Source organism: Chionomys nivalis, chromosome 17, assembly GCF_950005125.1.
Source record: "Chionomys nivalis chromosome 17, mChiNiv1.1, whole genome shotgun sequence".
NCBI lineage: Eukaryota > Metazoa > Chordata > Mammalia > Rodentia > Cricetidae > Chionomys > Chionomys nivalis.
The window spans coordinates 33830143-33843793 of NC_080102.1; the positions used below are offsets into that span (position 1 = coordinate 33830143).

The 13651-nt window shown below is 47.9% G+C and overlaps 1 protein-coding gene across 4 annotated transcripts in view; it reads left to right on the forward strand.

The window, feature by feature from the left end:
- Mroh1 (maestro heat like repeat family member 1) overlaps positions 1-13651 on the forward strand; it is an 80151-nt gene that overhangs the window by 24439 nt on the left and 42061 nt on the right. For 3 of the 4 annotated variants that reach the window (XM_057791714.1, XM_057791716.1, XM_057791715.1), the window contains 6 exons: positions 3047-3178; positions 3636-3798; positions 3990-4088; positions 9276-9427; positions 9809-9949; positions 10286-10378. In XM_057791714.1, the coding sequence (XP_057647697.1) occupies positions 3047-3178; positions 3636-3798; positions 3990-4088; positions 9276-9427; positions 9809-9949; positions 10286-10378 (780 nt within the window). Of the gene's footprint in view, positions 1-3046; positions 3179-3635; positions 3799-3989; positions 4089-9275; positions 9428-9808; positions 9950-10285; positions 10379-13651 lie in introns of those variants that run through there. The other variant, XM_057791717.1, reaches the window with a different exon arrangement.

Consider the following 13651-nt stretch of genomic DNA (forward strand, 5'->3'; position numbering starts at 1 on the left):
CAAAACGTAGGGCAGAAGCTCTTTCCTTAAACTGGCAGGTTCCTTGTCTCTGGAGTGAGTTGTGATCTATACTGGTTACCTCCCGGAATGAATGTCTCATCCACTGCGGGCTCAGGAATGATGGGTAATGGCTCGTGTAGCAGGTACCAGTAGCCAACAGGCATGTCTCATCTGCTTCTGGGCCAGGGGACTTGGATATCATTTGTGGCACTTTCTTTCTTCCTTTCTTTTTAATTTTTTTTTTAAATATCCTGACCAGTTTCCCCTTCCTCCTCTCCTCCCAGTCCCTCCCCTACCACCACCCTCCCGCCCCCTCCACCCCCTATGCCCCCACCCCATCTATTCCTCCTCCATTACTTTCCAAAAAAGGACAGGCCTCCCATGAATCTCAACCAAACATGGCATATCAATTTGCCATAAGACTAGGCGCCTCCCCTAGCATTAAGGCTGGATGAGGCAACCCAGTATGAGGGAAAGGGTCCAAAAAGCAGGTAACAGTGTCAGAGAGAGCTCCTGCTCCCACTGTTAGGAGTCCCACAGAAGGACCAAACTACACACTGTAACATATATGCAGAATGCCTAGGTCCGTCCCATGCAGGCTCCCTGGTTGTCGGTTCAGTCTCTATGGGTCCCTATGAGCCCAGATTAGTTGATTCTGTGGGTTTTCTGGTGTCCTTGACCCCTCTGGCTCCTATAATCCTTCCTCCACCTCTTCTGCAAGGCTCAGAGACCTAGGATAGAACCAAACACGACTGGCAAAAAACAAACAAACAAAAAAAAAAGTGGGGGAGGGATGAAGAGATGGCTCAGAGATTAAGAGCACGGACCACTCTTGCAGAGGTCCTGATTTTAATTCCTAGCAACCACCTGGTGTCTCACAACCATTGGTAATGATATTGGTGCCCTCTCCTGGCCTGCAGGCCACACATGCAGACAGAACACTGTATACATAATAAATAAATAAATCTTTTTTTTTTTTTTAAGTCAATGAAATGACTCCTAGTTATATTCTTTTTTTGTTGTTGTTGTTTTGTTTTGTTTTGTTTTTCGAGACAGGGTTTCTCTGTGGTTTTGGAGCCTGTCCTGGAACTAGCTCTTGTAGACCAGGCTGGTCTCGAACTCACAGAGATCCGCCTGCCTCTGCCTCCCAAGTGCTGGGATTAAAGGCGTGCGCCACCACCTCCTGGCTTCCTAGTTATATTCTGCTATACCCATAGATTAATACTTAACCCAATTGTCATCAGAGAGGCTTCATCCCACAACTAAAGGAAACAGATGCAGAGACCCACAGCCCCAAACATTTTAATTGTTTTTCCCTTTATTCATGCATTTATTTTATATATATATATTTTTAAAGGAGATTTATTTATTTATTATGTATACAGTGTTCTGTCTGTTTGTATGCTTGCTGGCCAGAAGAGGGCACTAGATCTCACTACAGATGGCTGTGAGCCACCATATGGTTGCTGGGAACTGAACTCAGGACCTCTGGAAAAGCAGTCAGTGCTCTTAACCTCTGAGCCATCTCTCCAGCCCGCATTTATTTTATATTGATGGGTGTTTTTCCTGTATGTATGTGCACCACATGTGTGCAGTGCCTAAGGAGACTAGAAAAGGGTGTTGGATGCCCCAGGGGTTGGAATTATAGTTGTGAGTTGCTGTGTGGGTGCTAGGGATCCATGTCTTCTGGAAGAGCGACCAGTGCTCTTATCTGCTGAGCCTTCTCTCTAACCACATGTGTGGCTTTCTTAACTGTGTTGTCTTATATAGGTCCCAAGTGACATGTCCACCCACCCCTCCCCGGCTGTGGTGGGCACATGGCTGTGGGTGAGACAGTTTATGGCAGAAGTGAAGAGGTAGTTCCAGTGCCTATAGAATACTAGCTTGTTCTAGGCCTGCCTTTGCTCACACCCATGCCACCCAGTGCAGGCTACTCTCAGTGGGTACATCAGGCTGCTCCCACTGAGGGCAACTAGAAGCCTTCATTAGCAACCCCTCCATGGCCCCTTATGGGCCTAGACAGATTCTATCCCAGCCTTCCATTATAGGCTGCCAGCTCTTGAGTCCAGGGTGTGGACTATGTCAAGGATTAGTCCAGGAGGCTGAGTCAGTAGTGCGCCCCAGGCAGTGAACAGAGAAGGAGCATGGCTGAAGGAGGGCAGTAGTAGCTGTGTTTGACTTTGAGCACATTTACAGCGGGGGCCTAGCTGCAGAGAAAGGTGATTCAAGGAGGGCATCTTATCCTGCTGCCTGGGAGGCCAAGTGTGGGAGGAAGAGGTGCCTTCTAAGAGACCTTGCTAGGAGACACTCAGAAGGCAGAAAGTCGAGGCAGAGGCAGGCGGATCTCTGTGAGTTCGAGACCAGCCTGGTCTACAGAGCTAGTTCCAGGACAGGCTCCAAAGCCACAGAGAAACCCTGTCTCGAAAAACAAAAAACAAAAAACAAAAAAAAAAAAAAAGAAGAAGGCAGAAAGTCACTAGCTCATCTACTTGGCAGTTTGCCTCACTGGACTGCTCTTGGCCCTTTCAAAGACACACAGATGTAGCATGATTAATAAAAACCCAGAGACAGAAATTGGGGTTCAGCTTGAAGGTCAGAAAAGCAAAACAGCCAGCCACTGACTCTTACCTCGACCTCAGTCTGAAATGGATGGCAATCCTGCGTCCAGGAATCTCAGAATGACACTCTGACTGAGAGCTGTCTCCTCCCGTTTCATAATCCTCTCTAGTTCTGGGATTAAAGGTGTGCACCACTACCTCCTGGTTTCTATGGCAAGCTAGTGTGGCTACTGGGATTAAAGGTGGGTGTCATTGCTGCCTGGACTGTAAGGCTGGCCAGTTTGGCTGTTTTACTTTTCTGATCCTCAGGCAAACTTTATTTATTGAAATACAAATGAAATGCTACTACACACAGGCTCTGAGGCTCAGCCAGTATATTCTCTTTTAAGGGTATGTGTGACCTTGCACAGTCTAGCCCCTGTAGAAACAAAATGCACACAGAGTACCTGGCTACTCTCAGAACGTTCCCTGGGAACATCTCTCCTCAGCTGGCGCATCCATACCGTACGAAGATCCTGAGGGCCATGGAGACAATACTGAGCAGCCACATCGACGAGCTGGACAAGGACACTGCTGTCATTGCCATCCTCTTGGCTTCCAATGAGATGACTAGAATCAAGGTGAGGGCCTCTGGCCATGTAGGCTGGGGAGGACAGCAGAGAGGACAGCTCCTTTTCTTTGGCCTCCATTCCACAGTATCTGGAACAGGGCTGGAGTTTGACTGACAGAGACCCCTTGATCCTGTGTACCCCTTAGGGGCAAAGAACAAGACACCTAAATTTCTAGAGGGTGAGGATAGGGAACCCGCGCTCAGGCTAAGGGCTGCATGCAGCTCTTTTCATTGCCAGACCTTACCTCACCAGTCCTTCCTTGTGGCTTCTCCCATAGGCGTTGGGTCCCTACAGATTGGAGGTGGGCTGAAGAACATGCCATTTGGTCTCTAACCTGCATTCCCTAGGAAAACTGGAACACAGTAGTTTTTCCTCTTGCAGGCACTACTAAGGGTGGAGTAGTATCTTGCTTGTATCTCTTGAGAGGTGCAGGGAGAGATCAACCTGGTGATTGTTTGGGATACAGGAGCTGGACTGTGACTGGCAGCAGGCAGCAAGCAGTGTCCTGGTGGCTGTGGGGAAGCGATTCATCAACCAGGTGATGGAAGAGGTGCTCAGCAGGTTCCAGCCTGGCATTCTGCCACACTCCTCGGTGTTGCACACGCTTGCCAGCCTCTCCGTGTCCAACGGTAGGTGTCGTTGCGATTCTGGTCCCTTGATGTCCCTGAGTAGTTTGGGGGACCCCTGAGGACTACCTAGGTTTCTGGTTTTGTACCTGAAACTATGAAAAGTACCTCTGAGGGCCCGTTTAAAGTTCTGAAGAGGGGGTGGGTGGGAAGTGGCTGGGCCTGCAGCCCCTGTGACAGCCTCTCTCTTACAGCATTTGGCATGGTTCCCTTTCTGCCATCCATCCTGAGTACCATGCTACCCATGTTGGGTATGGCCAAGCAGGACGCGCTGAGGGTGGTCTTCTGCTGTGGTAAGCCCATCTCCCCCAATTTCTGAGCTGGGACCCCTCTTGGGAGACTGTGTACAAAGATATCCTTTGTGATAGGTGCCATTGAGTGGGTGTGGGCTTTCTGCTAGTGAGGTAGGGCTCAGATGGTACAGTCTCCACCCCATTACTGCCTCTTTCCGATGCTGGGGATGGCCTCTCTGCCCGCTGGGTTTTTATTCAGAGGCCTAAGTAGGCCTGAAACATGGGAAGAGCCTTTTCTCAGAGCATTGTTTCCATTTTTATACTACACGTTCCCAACTAGCAGAGTGACCATTCCCTTGGTATCTCAGACCTATGGTGGGGAAGAGCCACATTCCCTGTCTTCCCACCATTCTCCTGTGGCCTGGGTATCCAGCCCTTTGTGTGCCTGCAGAGGCCCATGGGCAAGCTGTGGTCTGGGCATAGAGCCTAGTGATAAGTGAGGTTCTCAGTGGTGGAGGGTCTTCCCTCCTCCTGGAAGGTGGAGCAGAGGGTCACTTCAGTAGATGTGGAATGGCCTTGGGCTTCCTGGATGTCCAGAGCCTCTGACAGCAAGGCTCCTGATGCTTGGTGGGAAGAGTGCATCTAGGCCTTTCTAGGACCCTCATGCCTCAAATCAGGATCTTTTACTCATGCCCAGCCCTCCCAAGTGGCTTCTGTTAGAGAGTTCTTGAATTTTCTGCCTTTTTCTTGCCCCTCCTCACAGCAGCAAAGTCTAGGGGGTTCTTCAGCTCCTCCCATCTCTCCTCAGTCACTGCGCTCCCATCTCTTGCCCTGTCTTCTTTATGCCATCATCAGTGGGATATCCCTTCTCCCTAGTACTTTTCTGCCTGTGATTGAGAGCTGGGCCAGGTCACAGTGGTAGAAATCCTGTTTGAAGTAGTTTGGGATGAATAGGAGATTCATAACAGAGTAGGCGCAGTATGTGCTTCAGTAAACACATTTGTACCATTTCACTTTTACACGGGATGGTTCATGAGTCGGGCAAGAGGCTGGAGATTGAAACACACATACACACACAGACATGGGTCATCCTTGAAACAAGAATGCCCCTTTTATTGTGTTCCATGGCAGCTTATATAGGGCTCTCCTTGACTAATGGGCACATGCTAGCTCTCAGGATTTTTCAGCTGCAAGCCCACCAGAAACCACTTCCCTGCCATCAGGCACTCATGAAGGTCTTGTGTTTAGAGCAGCTGCAAGCATAGGAAAGCAAGTTGTTTACTCTGGCAGGCAAGGGGTCACAGAAAATCCAGGGTCTGAGGGTCTGTAGTCCCCAACACACATTCAGACCCAGAAGTGCTAGATACAGGTGACAGGGCCTCACCTAGGTAGAGGCTGTCACATTCAGACCCAGAAGTGCTAGATACAGGTGACAGGGCCTCACCTAGGTAGAGGCTGTATTCTCCAACAAAGAGGAAGAAAACTATGCATTCTGAGCATTTGGTATTTATGCCAAGTACTAGCTGCTATCTGTGGCTCTCCTGAAAAATAAATGGTGGGGCTAAGCCTGCCCTGCAGGAAGATGCCCTCTAATTCCTGCTATATGGGCACCTCTCAGGGCTATAGCAGGAGGGCTCAACCAAAATGAACTTTTTTTTTTTTGGGTGGGGGGAGTCTTATGCAGACTGGGTATGTAGCTGAGGATGACTTTGAACCTCTGGTTCTCCTGCTAGAATTACTGACATGCAACGATTCCTTGGTTTATGTGGAAATATGGCTTGAACCCAGAGGTTTGTGAATGCCATACAAACCCTTCACCAGCTGAGCTTTGTTTTCAAGGAGGGGATCTCTGAATTTGAAATCAATTCTGCTACCTCATTGCTGAGGTTATTGGCTAAAGTCACCCAGGCTTAGCAGGGGTTCTCCTAGAATACCTGTTACCTGTACTGCTTACGCAGGCATCTTTTGTTTGCTGCTGGAGGACACAATAGTCCTATAGCCAGAACAGCTTCAGTCGGGCCAGTGGGAACTCTGGCTCTGGGCATCTAAGGCCAGGTGTGACTGAGGTTGACGACACTGCAAAAGCAGAAGGCAACCAAGAACAGAATTCTAACAAGAGGCCAGCCATGGAGGAGTGGATAGAAAGGTCTCAGATGGGCAGGGTTGCAGCCAGCCTGACTTGCTGCCTGAGATGGCAGGCAGCATATAGGGCCCACCTCTGAGGAAAGCCAAGTAGGAAGGTGGCAACAAAATGAACAGAAACTGTGGCCTGGGGATATCAGCAGTTTGGGTAAGAGAAAATTACCTGTGAGTGAGGTAACCCAGACACAGAAAGACAATTATCACATGTACTCACTCATAGGTGGTTCTTTTTTTTTTTTTTCCTTTTCTTTTTCGAGACAGGGTTTCTCTTTGGCTTTGGAGCCTGTCCTGGAACTCCCTTTGTAGACCAGGCTGGTCTCGAACTCACAGAGATCTGCCTGCCTCTGCCTCCCGAGTGCTGGGATTAAAGGCCACCACCGCCCGGCTACTCATAGATGGTTTTTAAACATAAAGCTTAGAAAGCCAGCCTATAAACCACAATCCCAGAGAACTTAGACAACAATGTGGACACTAAGAGAGACTTACATAGATATAATCTACATGAGAAGTAGAAAGTATAAAAAGACAAGATCTCCTGAGTAAATTGGGAACATGGGGACCTTGTTGGAGGGTTGAAGGGGGCAGGGGAGAGGCAGGGAGGGGACCAGAGAAAAATGTAGAGCTCAATAAAAATCATGGAAAAAAAAAAAAGAACAGCAAGTGTTCTTAATTGCTGATACATCTCTCTAGTCTGTCATAATCAGCTTTTCAAATAAAGGTGAGCCAGGTGGTGGTGGCGCACGCCTTTAATCCCAGCACTTGGGAGGCAGAGGCAGGTGAATCTCTGTGAGTTTGAGACCAGCCTGGTCTACAAGAGCTAGTTCCAGGACAGGCTCCAAAGCCACAGAGAAACCCTGTCTCGAAAAACAAAACAAACAAAACAAAAAAAAAAATCAAATAAAGGTGAATGGTCATTTAGTGTGCCTGAGTACCAATAATGTGGAAAAAATATATGTATGGTAAAATATTCTAAAAAAAAAAAAAAGGAAAAGCTCTGTGACTAACACCCCAGGGAGATAAGAGGGGAGAATGAATTCATAAAGCAAGAGGAGTACATCACCATCCATTAAGGAGCTGCAGTCAAGAAGAGTAAATCAAGTGGTCTAAAAATATGATCAGAGAAGTGGAAAACATCACAGAGCGATTGGAGGTTGAAGAAACTTTTGGGGAATGTGGCAGAATTCAGAGTTGTAGAAAAAAAATAGAGAAGAAGGGGTTAGTGGGTAAGACCGTGGAGCCTGCATTCTGGTGACAGACACCTGGAAAAGAAACAGAAGGATTTGTGAAGTCCCACAAGTCCATCATCGGAAGATGCATCAGACAGAATGGCCATGGCACACACGCCCTGGATACAGGTAGGGAACTAGCACACCCTGCTCTACCAGTGCCAGTCCACTCACCTGGCAGTTTTCCACAGCTCTGGTGGAAGTTTACACACTGGGTCATAACACAACCCATGCCATCTGACTGAGGGTAAAACAGGCTTTCCAAAGAAGCAGGTCGTAGAAATGTCCTTCGTCCACACTTCCCAGAGCAGCTTAAGCGTTTAACACTGAGAGGTGGCTTGAATGAGAAGGAGCATGCCCAGATGGTGACATTTTTATGCAGTGGAAAGAGCTAGGGTGAGTGTCCAGGGGTGTCACTCTTCAAAGCTGTGGGTAACAGACACCTGCAGAACTGAGCAGACAGCCATGGAAGATCTGACTGCAGAGCTCCACTAGAGGATTAGGGTTGTGAGGAGCCAGCTCCAAGCAGTGCCAGGCTGAAGGTACAAAAGGAGGACACATTGCTGGGGGAGACCTTGTGGCACTTAGAGGACCCAACTAGTGACTGCTTCCCAGGAAAAGGATGCTGACATTAGGAGGGTGGACCTCTTTCATCCTGAGTATATGCAACTCTAATAAATTGTGAGAATGTTGTTTCTGAAAATATGATTACCTGCTATTTGGAAAAATATTCTTGTCCCTGAAGACCACTCTGGCTAGGATCCTTCAGGTCAGAAGGAAGCATCTTGGGGCTGGGAGGAGCTGAGGAATCAGAATAGGCCCTTTTGGTCTTAATGTCAGCAGCCAAGAGTGATGGGAGTTGAGGCCATTGCCCACCTGAACGGAACCCCCAGAAGCCCATCCTCAGGGAAAGGGGAACTGACCAGTGCATTTTACCAAGGGTCCTGGCAGGAAAGTGGTTTTTGGTTTTGTTTTTTTCCTTTAAGTTCTCTCTCTTGAGAGTTTGTCAATGTGGTTTATCCCTGTATCAATGAAGGGTTTAAATTTATTTCTCTCTTTCTGAGACAGGATTTCTCTGTTTAACAGCCCTGGCTGCCTTGGAACTCATTTCATAGACCAAACTGGCCTTGAACACTCAGAGATCCACCTGCCTCTGCCTCCCAAGTGCTGGAATTAAAGGCGTGCGCCACCATCGCCCAGCCTTAAGCCATATCTCTTGGACCTTTCATATGACTGCCCACAGCAACTCAGAACCTCTGCTCTATCCATCTGTGTCCCCATTCATGAGTAATAGCCCTGCCATCCTGTGCCCATCCACATAGCCTGGAACCTCTTTCCTGTTTCTTCTTGCTCTTATACTGGGCCTGGCAGCCCTTGTGCTGTAAGGAACATGATCTGGGGTGGGGGGACACAGTGCTTCCTTCGTCTCTAAGGTGGACTTATGGGCAGGTTATTTCAGGGACATTGGGTCTGGGTCAGGGTGTTGGTGGATTGTCATCGTCCTGGGAGCTCAGAGACTGTTTTCCTTCCTTCTTCCCTATTCTGGTTGTATGGTATAGACCTCTTGTGGCTTCTTGGAGTTTCAGCTTTTACTCACCCTCCATTGTCTGCTTTTATTACGCATGGCCATCTCTCCCCATCCCTTCTGTTCTTAGGACCACTCTCCTACATGTGACCTTGTCCTGACAGCCCTGTAGCCACTCTGTTTCCACAGAAGATACAGATTTGGGAGAACTCTGTTTATCCTAGTGTAGTCCAGGGGTCACCACCTAACCAGGTGCTGGTCTAGGCACCATGCACACTGTCTTGGGAGTTCATGGGCAGCACTGGGGAGCCAGTGTGGGACATGTCAGGAGTTGCTCACTGTGGGCCATCACAGCTCTGCAGCACTTCAGTGAGAGTACCCTGGAGTACCTGGCCAACCTGGACCAAGCCCCAGACCCCACAGTCAGGAAGGACACCTTTGCTGCCGACATCTTTGGCGCCTATGACATTCTTTTCCACCACTGGCTGCAGAGTCGTGATGCAAAGGTACAGCTATGATCCATCAGGGGCCAAGGCTCAGCCTGTGAGGCCTCCTGCTTTTCTTTACCCTTTCTCTCTGCCAGGGTGGTCCTAAGGGGTGCAGGAAAGGACCTGAGTTCCCTCCCTATAGTTGGTGCTTAGGAGGTGGTAAAGAACCCCTACATCCAACTGGACTCAACCTGTTCTAAAGCTTGGTCATGAGGGTTGGTCATTGCAGGTCCTATGGCATCCACTCTCTTCCGGAGACTATGTCCTACCTGGCCACCATCCGACCTCTTGCCATAGTTGCCCCATAGATGTACTAGTAACTAATAGCCATCAGGCTTGCCTGTTAGACCTGGGGTTTAGAGCCATGTGCAGACAGGGAGGCCTTTGCTGTCTTTTCAGCTCCGGCTTGCAGTAGTGGCAGCTCTGGGTCCCATGAGCCACCTGCTTCCCAGTGAGAAGTTGGAAGAACAGCTCCCTAAGCTCCTCCCTGCAGTACTCGGCCTCTACAAGAAGCATGCGGAGACCTTTCAGATATCCAAGGTATTTGTAGGGAGGGGAGGGCACAGCAACCCCAGAATCCCTCAAATCCCTGCAGAAACAATCCTTACTTAAAATTTTGTGTTGGCTTATGAGGTGAGCGGCTTCCACTCTACTAAGCACTCAATGGGAACTTGCTCCTTTACCTTCCATACTAACCTGTGACCAGATTAAGAAACACCTTTCTTAATCTGCCTCCAAATTCTGGAGGTTAAAGTATAGTTTCTTCATTTGGGTCTTCAAGGGCATTAGTGTTCTCCTGGACCACATCTTAGGGCCTCTTTTCCCTCTTGTGGAGCAGAAGGTGGACTGAAGCCTTCTCCTTCTTGTCTTGAACAGAGCCTGGGACAAATTCTCGAGGCAGCTGTGAGTGTGGGCAGCCGCACCCTGGAGGTTCAGCTAGATGCCCTCTTGGTGGCTCTTCATGCTCAGGTAGGCTGGGAGATGAGTACTTGGGGCAGTGGATCTTGTGGGGATGGGCCCTTCAAAGTGAGTTGCCCAATGGGATGCATGATTTGAAGGGGGTGCTTCAGCCACACAGCCATGAAATGGGCTTTCTGAGCATCACATGGGTGTGGCCTCCAGGGATGAAACCACCAGATCTCATGATAGATGGTTATGAGCCACCTTGTGGGTGCTGGGAATTGAACTCAGGACCTCTAGAAGAGCAGCCAGTGCTCTTAACCTCTGAGGCATCTCTCCAGACCCTAGATTTATTTATGTGTATGAGCATTTTACCTTTATGTATGTTGGTATACCACGTGTATGAGTGCCCTTGGAGGCCAGAAGAGGGCGCTGGGTCCCATTAGACTAGTTACAGATAGTTATAAGCCACTGTGGGTAGAAGGACACCAGCCAGCTGACCAGTAAGGGGGTACCTCTGTCCATAAGACACTGGGTGGAACACTGGGCCCAGTCCTCCAGAGAGGTTGTTCTCCAGCCCTTCCTCACCCAGGAGCAGGGTGCACAGATTTTGACAGAAGGACATACATCCCCATCATCAAAGGGGACTCAGAGGCCAACTTCTAGTTAGTCCCTTACTGTTGGGAGCAGGGTGGGAGAAACAGAACATACAAACATGTAACTGGCACTTAAGTGTCAGAGAACAGATCTGGGCTTCTATCAGCATTAAACAAACCCCAAGGAACACTTTACTAGAAAAGCAATCATTTCTAGAATAAAGCATTCATTTTGTTTGGAAAAGGAAGGAGAGATAGAAGGAACAAAGGAGCAGGGCGGTGGTGGCACACGCCTTTAATCCCAGCCCTCGGGAGGCAGAGGCAGGCGGATCTTTGTGAGTTCGAGACCAGCCTGGTCTACAAGAGCTAGTTCCAGGACAAGCTCCAAAACCACAGAGAAACCCTGTCTCGAAAAACCAAAAAAAAAAAAAAAAAAAAAAAAAAAAAAAAAAAAAAAAAAAAAAGGAACAAAGGAAAGAGAGGAAGGGAGGGAAGAAAAGAGGGAGGGAGAAGACATTTTTTGGAAATATTTCTTGCCTTCTTGATCACACTGCCAAGTTAATCACATGTCTTGAGATCATTTAAGATAGAAATCATAAGTAGGCAAGATGTTTGTCACGTGCTAGGCTTGGGCAGTTGTTTTTGTTTGTTTCATTTGGTTTTGGTTTGCTTTTTTTGAGACAGGGTTTCTCTGTCTAGCCTTGGCTATCTTGGAACTACCTCTATAGATCATGCCTGCCCCTGCCTCTTGAGTTCTGGATCACCACCCAGCTAATTTTAAAATTTAAATCGTACATGTTTTGTTTTGCTTTGTCTTTGAGACAGGGCCTTATGCAGAATAGTTTGGTCCTGAGTTTATAGGAATCCTTCCTTGCCTCTGCCTCTAGAATGCTGGAATTACAACTGTGTACCACCACACCTGGCTTTTGTATCCCTCAGCATTTGACAGAAGCAAGCTACATCCTCTAGTGTTACAGCTTTCGGTCAGATCTTGAGTAGTGGGACCTTACAAAGAGCCATGTTACAGCTCCTGGGTCTGGGTGTGTGAGACTTTCGGCCCTGAAGTCCAGCTCTTTTGCCTCAGGGCTTTTTACTTTTCTTCTGTATATCTTACTTTAACTGCTTCTCTTGTCTGACTGTCAGTCCGGTGGCTGCCTGACTTCTGGCCCTGGGTGTCTCCCTCATTCTCTCCTCTTCTTCTTTTATTTTTTAATTTTTTTATGGTTCATTTAACTTTTTATTTTATGTGTATTGGTGTGAGGGTGTCAGATCCCCTGGAACTGGATATTCAGACAGTTGTGAGCTACCATGTGGGTGCTGGGAGTTGAACCCAGGTCCTCTGGAAGAGCAGTCAGTGCTCTTAACCACTGAGCCATCTCTCCAGCCCCTCTCCTCTTCTTCTTTCTCTTGTTCGTCTCTCCCTAGATTTCTCCTCCTATTTATTTTCTCTGTCTACCAGCCATGCCTATCCCTCTCCTGCCTAGTTATTGGTCATTCAGCTTTTTATTAGACCAATCAGGTACCTTAGGCAGACAAGGTAAAACAAATGCTGCACATCTTTACGTAAACATCCATACTTACATGGTTAAACAAAGGCAGCACAGACAAATATAACATAGTTAAAGTAACATTCTGCAGCATGATCAAGTGTAACACATCTTTGCTTCATTAACATAATATCCCACAACAGGCCCGATGTTACACAGACTGGGTTTCTCTCAGCTGACTCAACAAATAATTCAAGCATCTTACTTATCCATGTGATATAGCCAGAAGAGAGGTGTGTGTACCAATCCCAGCAAACTTGCCTTGCAAACGAAGGCTGATGTTTGTAGGAGTCATAGAGTTGGCTCTTTATCACCCGTCATAGCCTTTCTTCTCAGGTAGACCACCAGGGGACATGCTTCCTCTCTGGCCCAGGTAGAAACAGTTGCACCAAGGCTTGTCATAACAAAAAGTCCAGTGTAAGCTTTGAAATAATCCTGACAAGGTCTGTACCTTCAAGAGTCAAAGCAAGCAGCCATGTTGTGTAGCTTCCTCAAGATGTCTGGAGTGTTTATGATGGTCAGTGCTGGCATAAGGGTAGGATGGCTGTCTGTTTGCTGAGTCATTTTACAGCAAGGGAGAATCCAAAAGTTGCCAAAAGTTAGGGAATCAAAGTGTCCCATCTTCCCCCATCAGGAGGGTTTGCAGTAACCCTCCTGGGCTCATGAGATGCTTCTGTGAGTAAAGGTACTTCCCCTGAAGCCAGATGACTTAAGTTCACTCCCTGGAACTCCCACAGAAAGGAGAGAACCAACTCCATTGAGTTGTCTTCTCTGATCTCCACAGCCATAGCACATATACCTCCTCCCCCACTAATAATAATACTAAGTAAATACTTTTTTTTTTTTTTTTTTTTTTTTTTTTGGTTTTTCGAGACAGGGTTTCTTTGTGGCTTTGAAGCCAGTCCTGGAACTAGCTCTGTAGACCAGGCTGGTCTCGAACTCACAGAGATCCGCCTGCCTCTGCCTCCCGAGTGCTGGGATTAAAGGCGTGCACCACCATCGCCCGGCCAATACTTTTTTTTTAAAAAAAAAGAACTTATTGGTGCTGGGGAGACAGCAGTTTAGCACACTTGCTGCTCTTCCACAGGATCTGAGTTCACTTTCCAGTATCCACATGTTGGCTCATGTCCACATGTGACTCTAGTTCCAGAAGAGCCAGTGATGGTACCAGGCACACATTTGATACACATACATACATG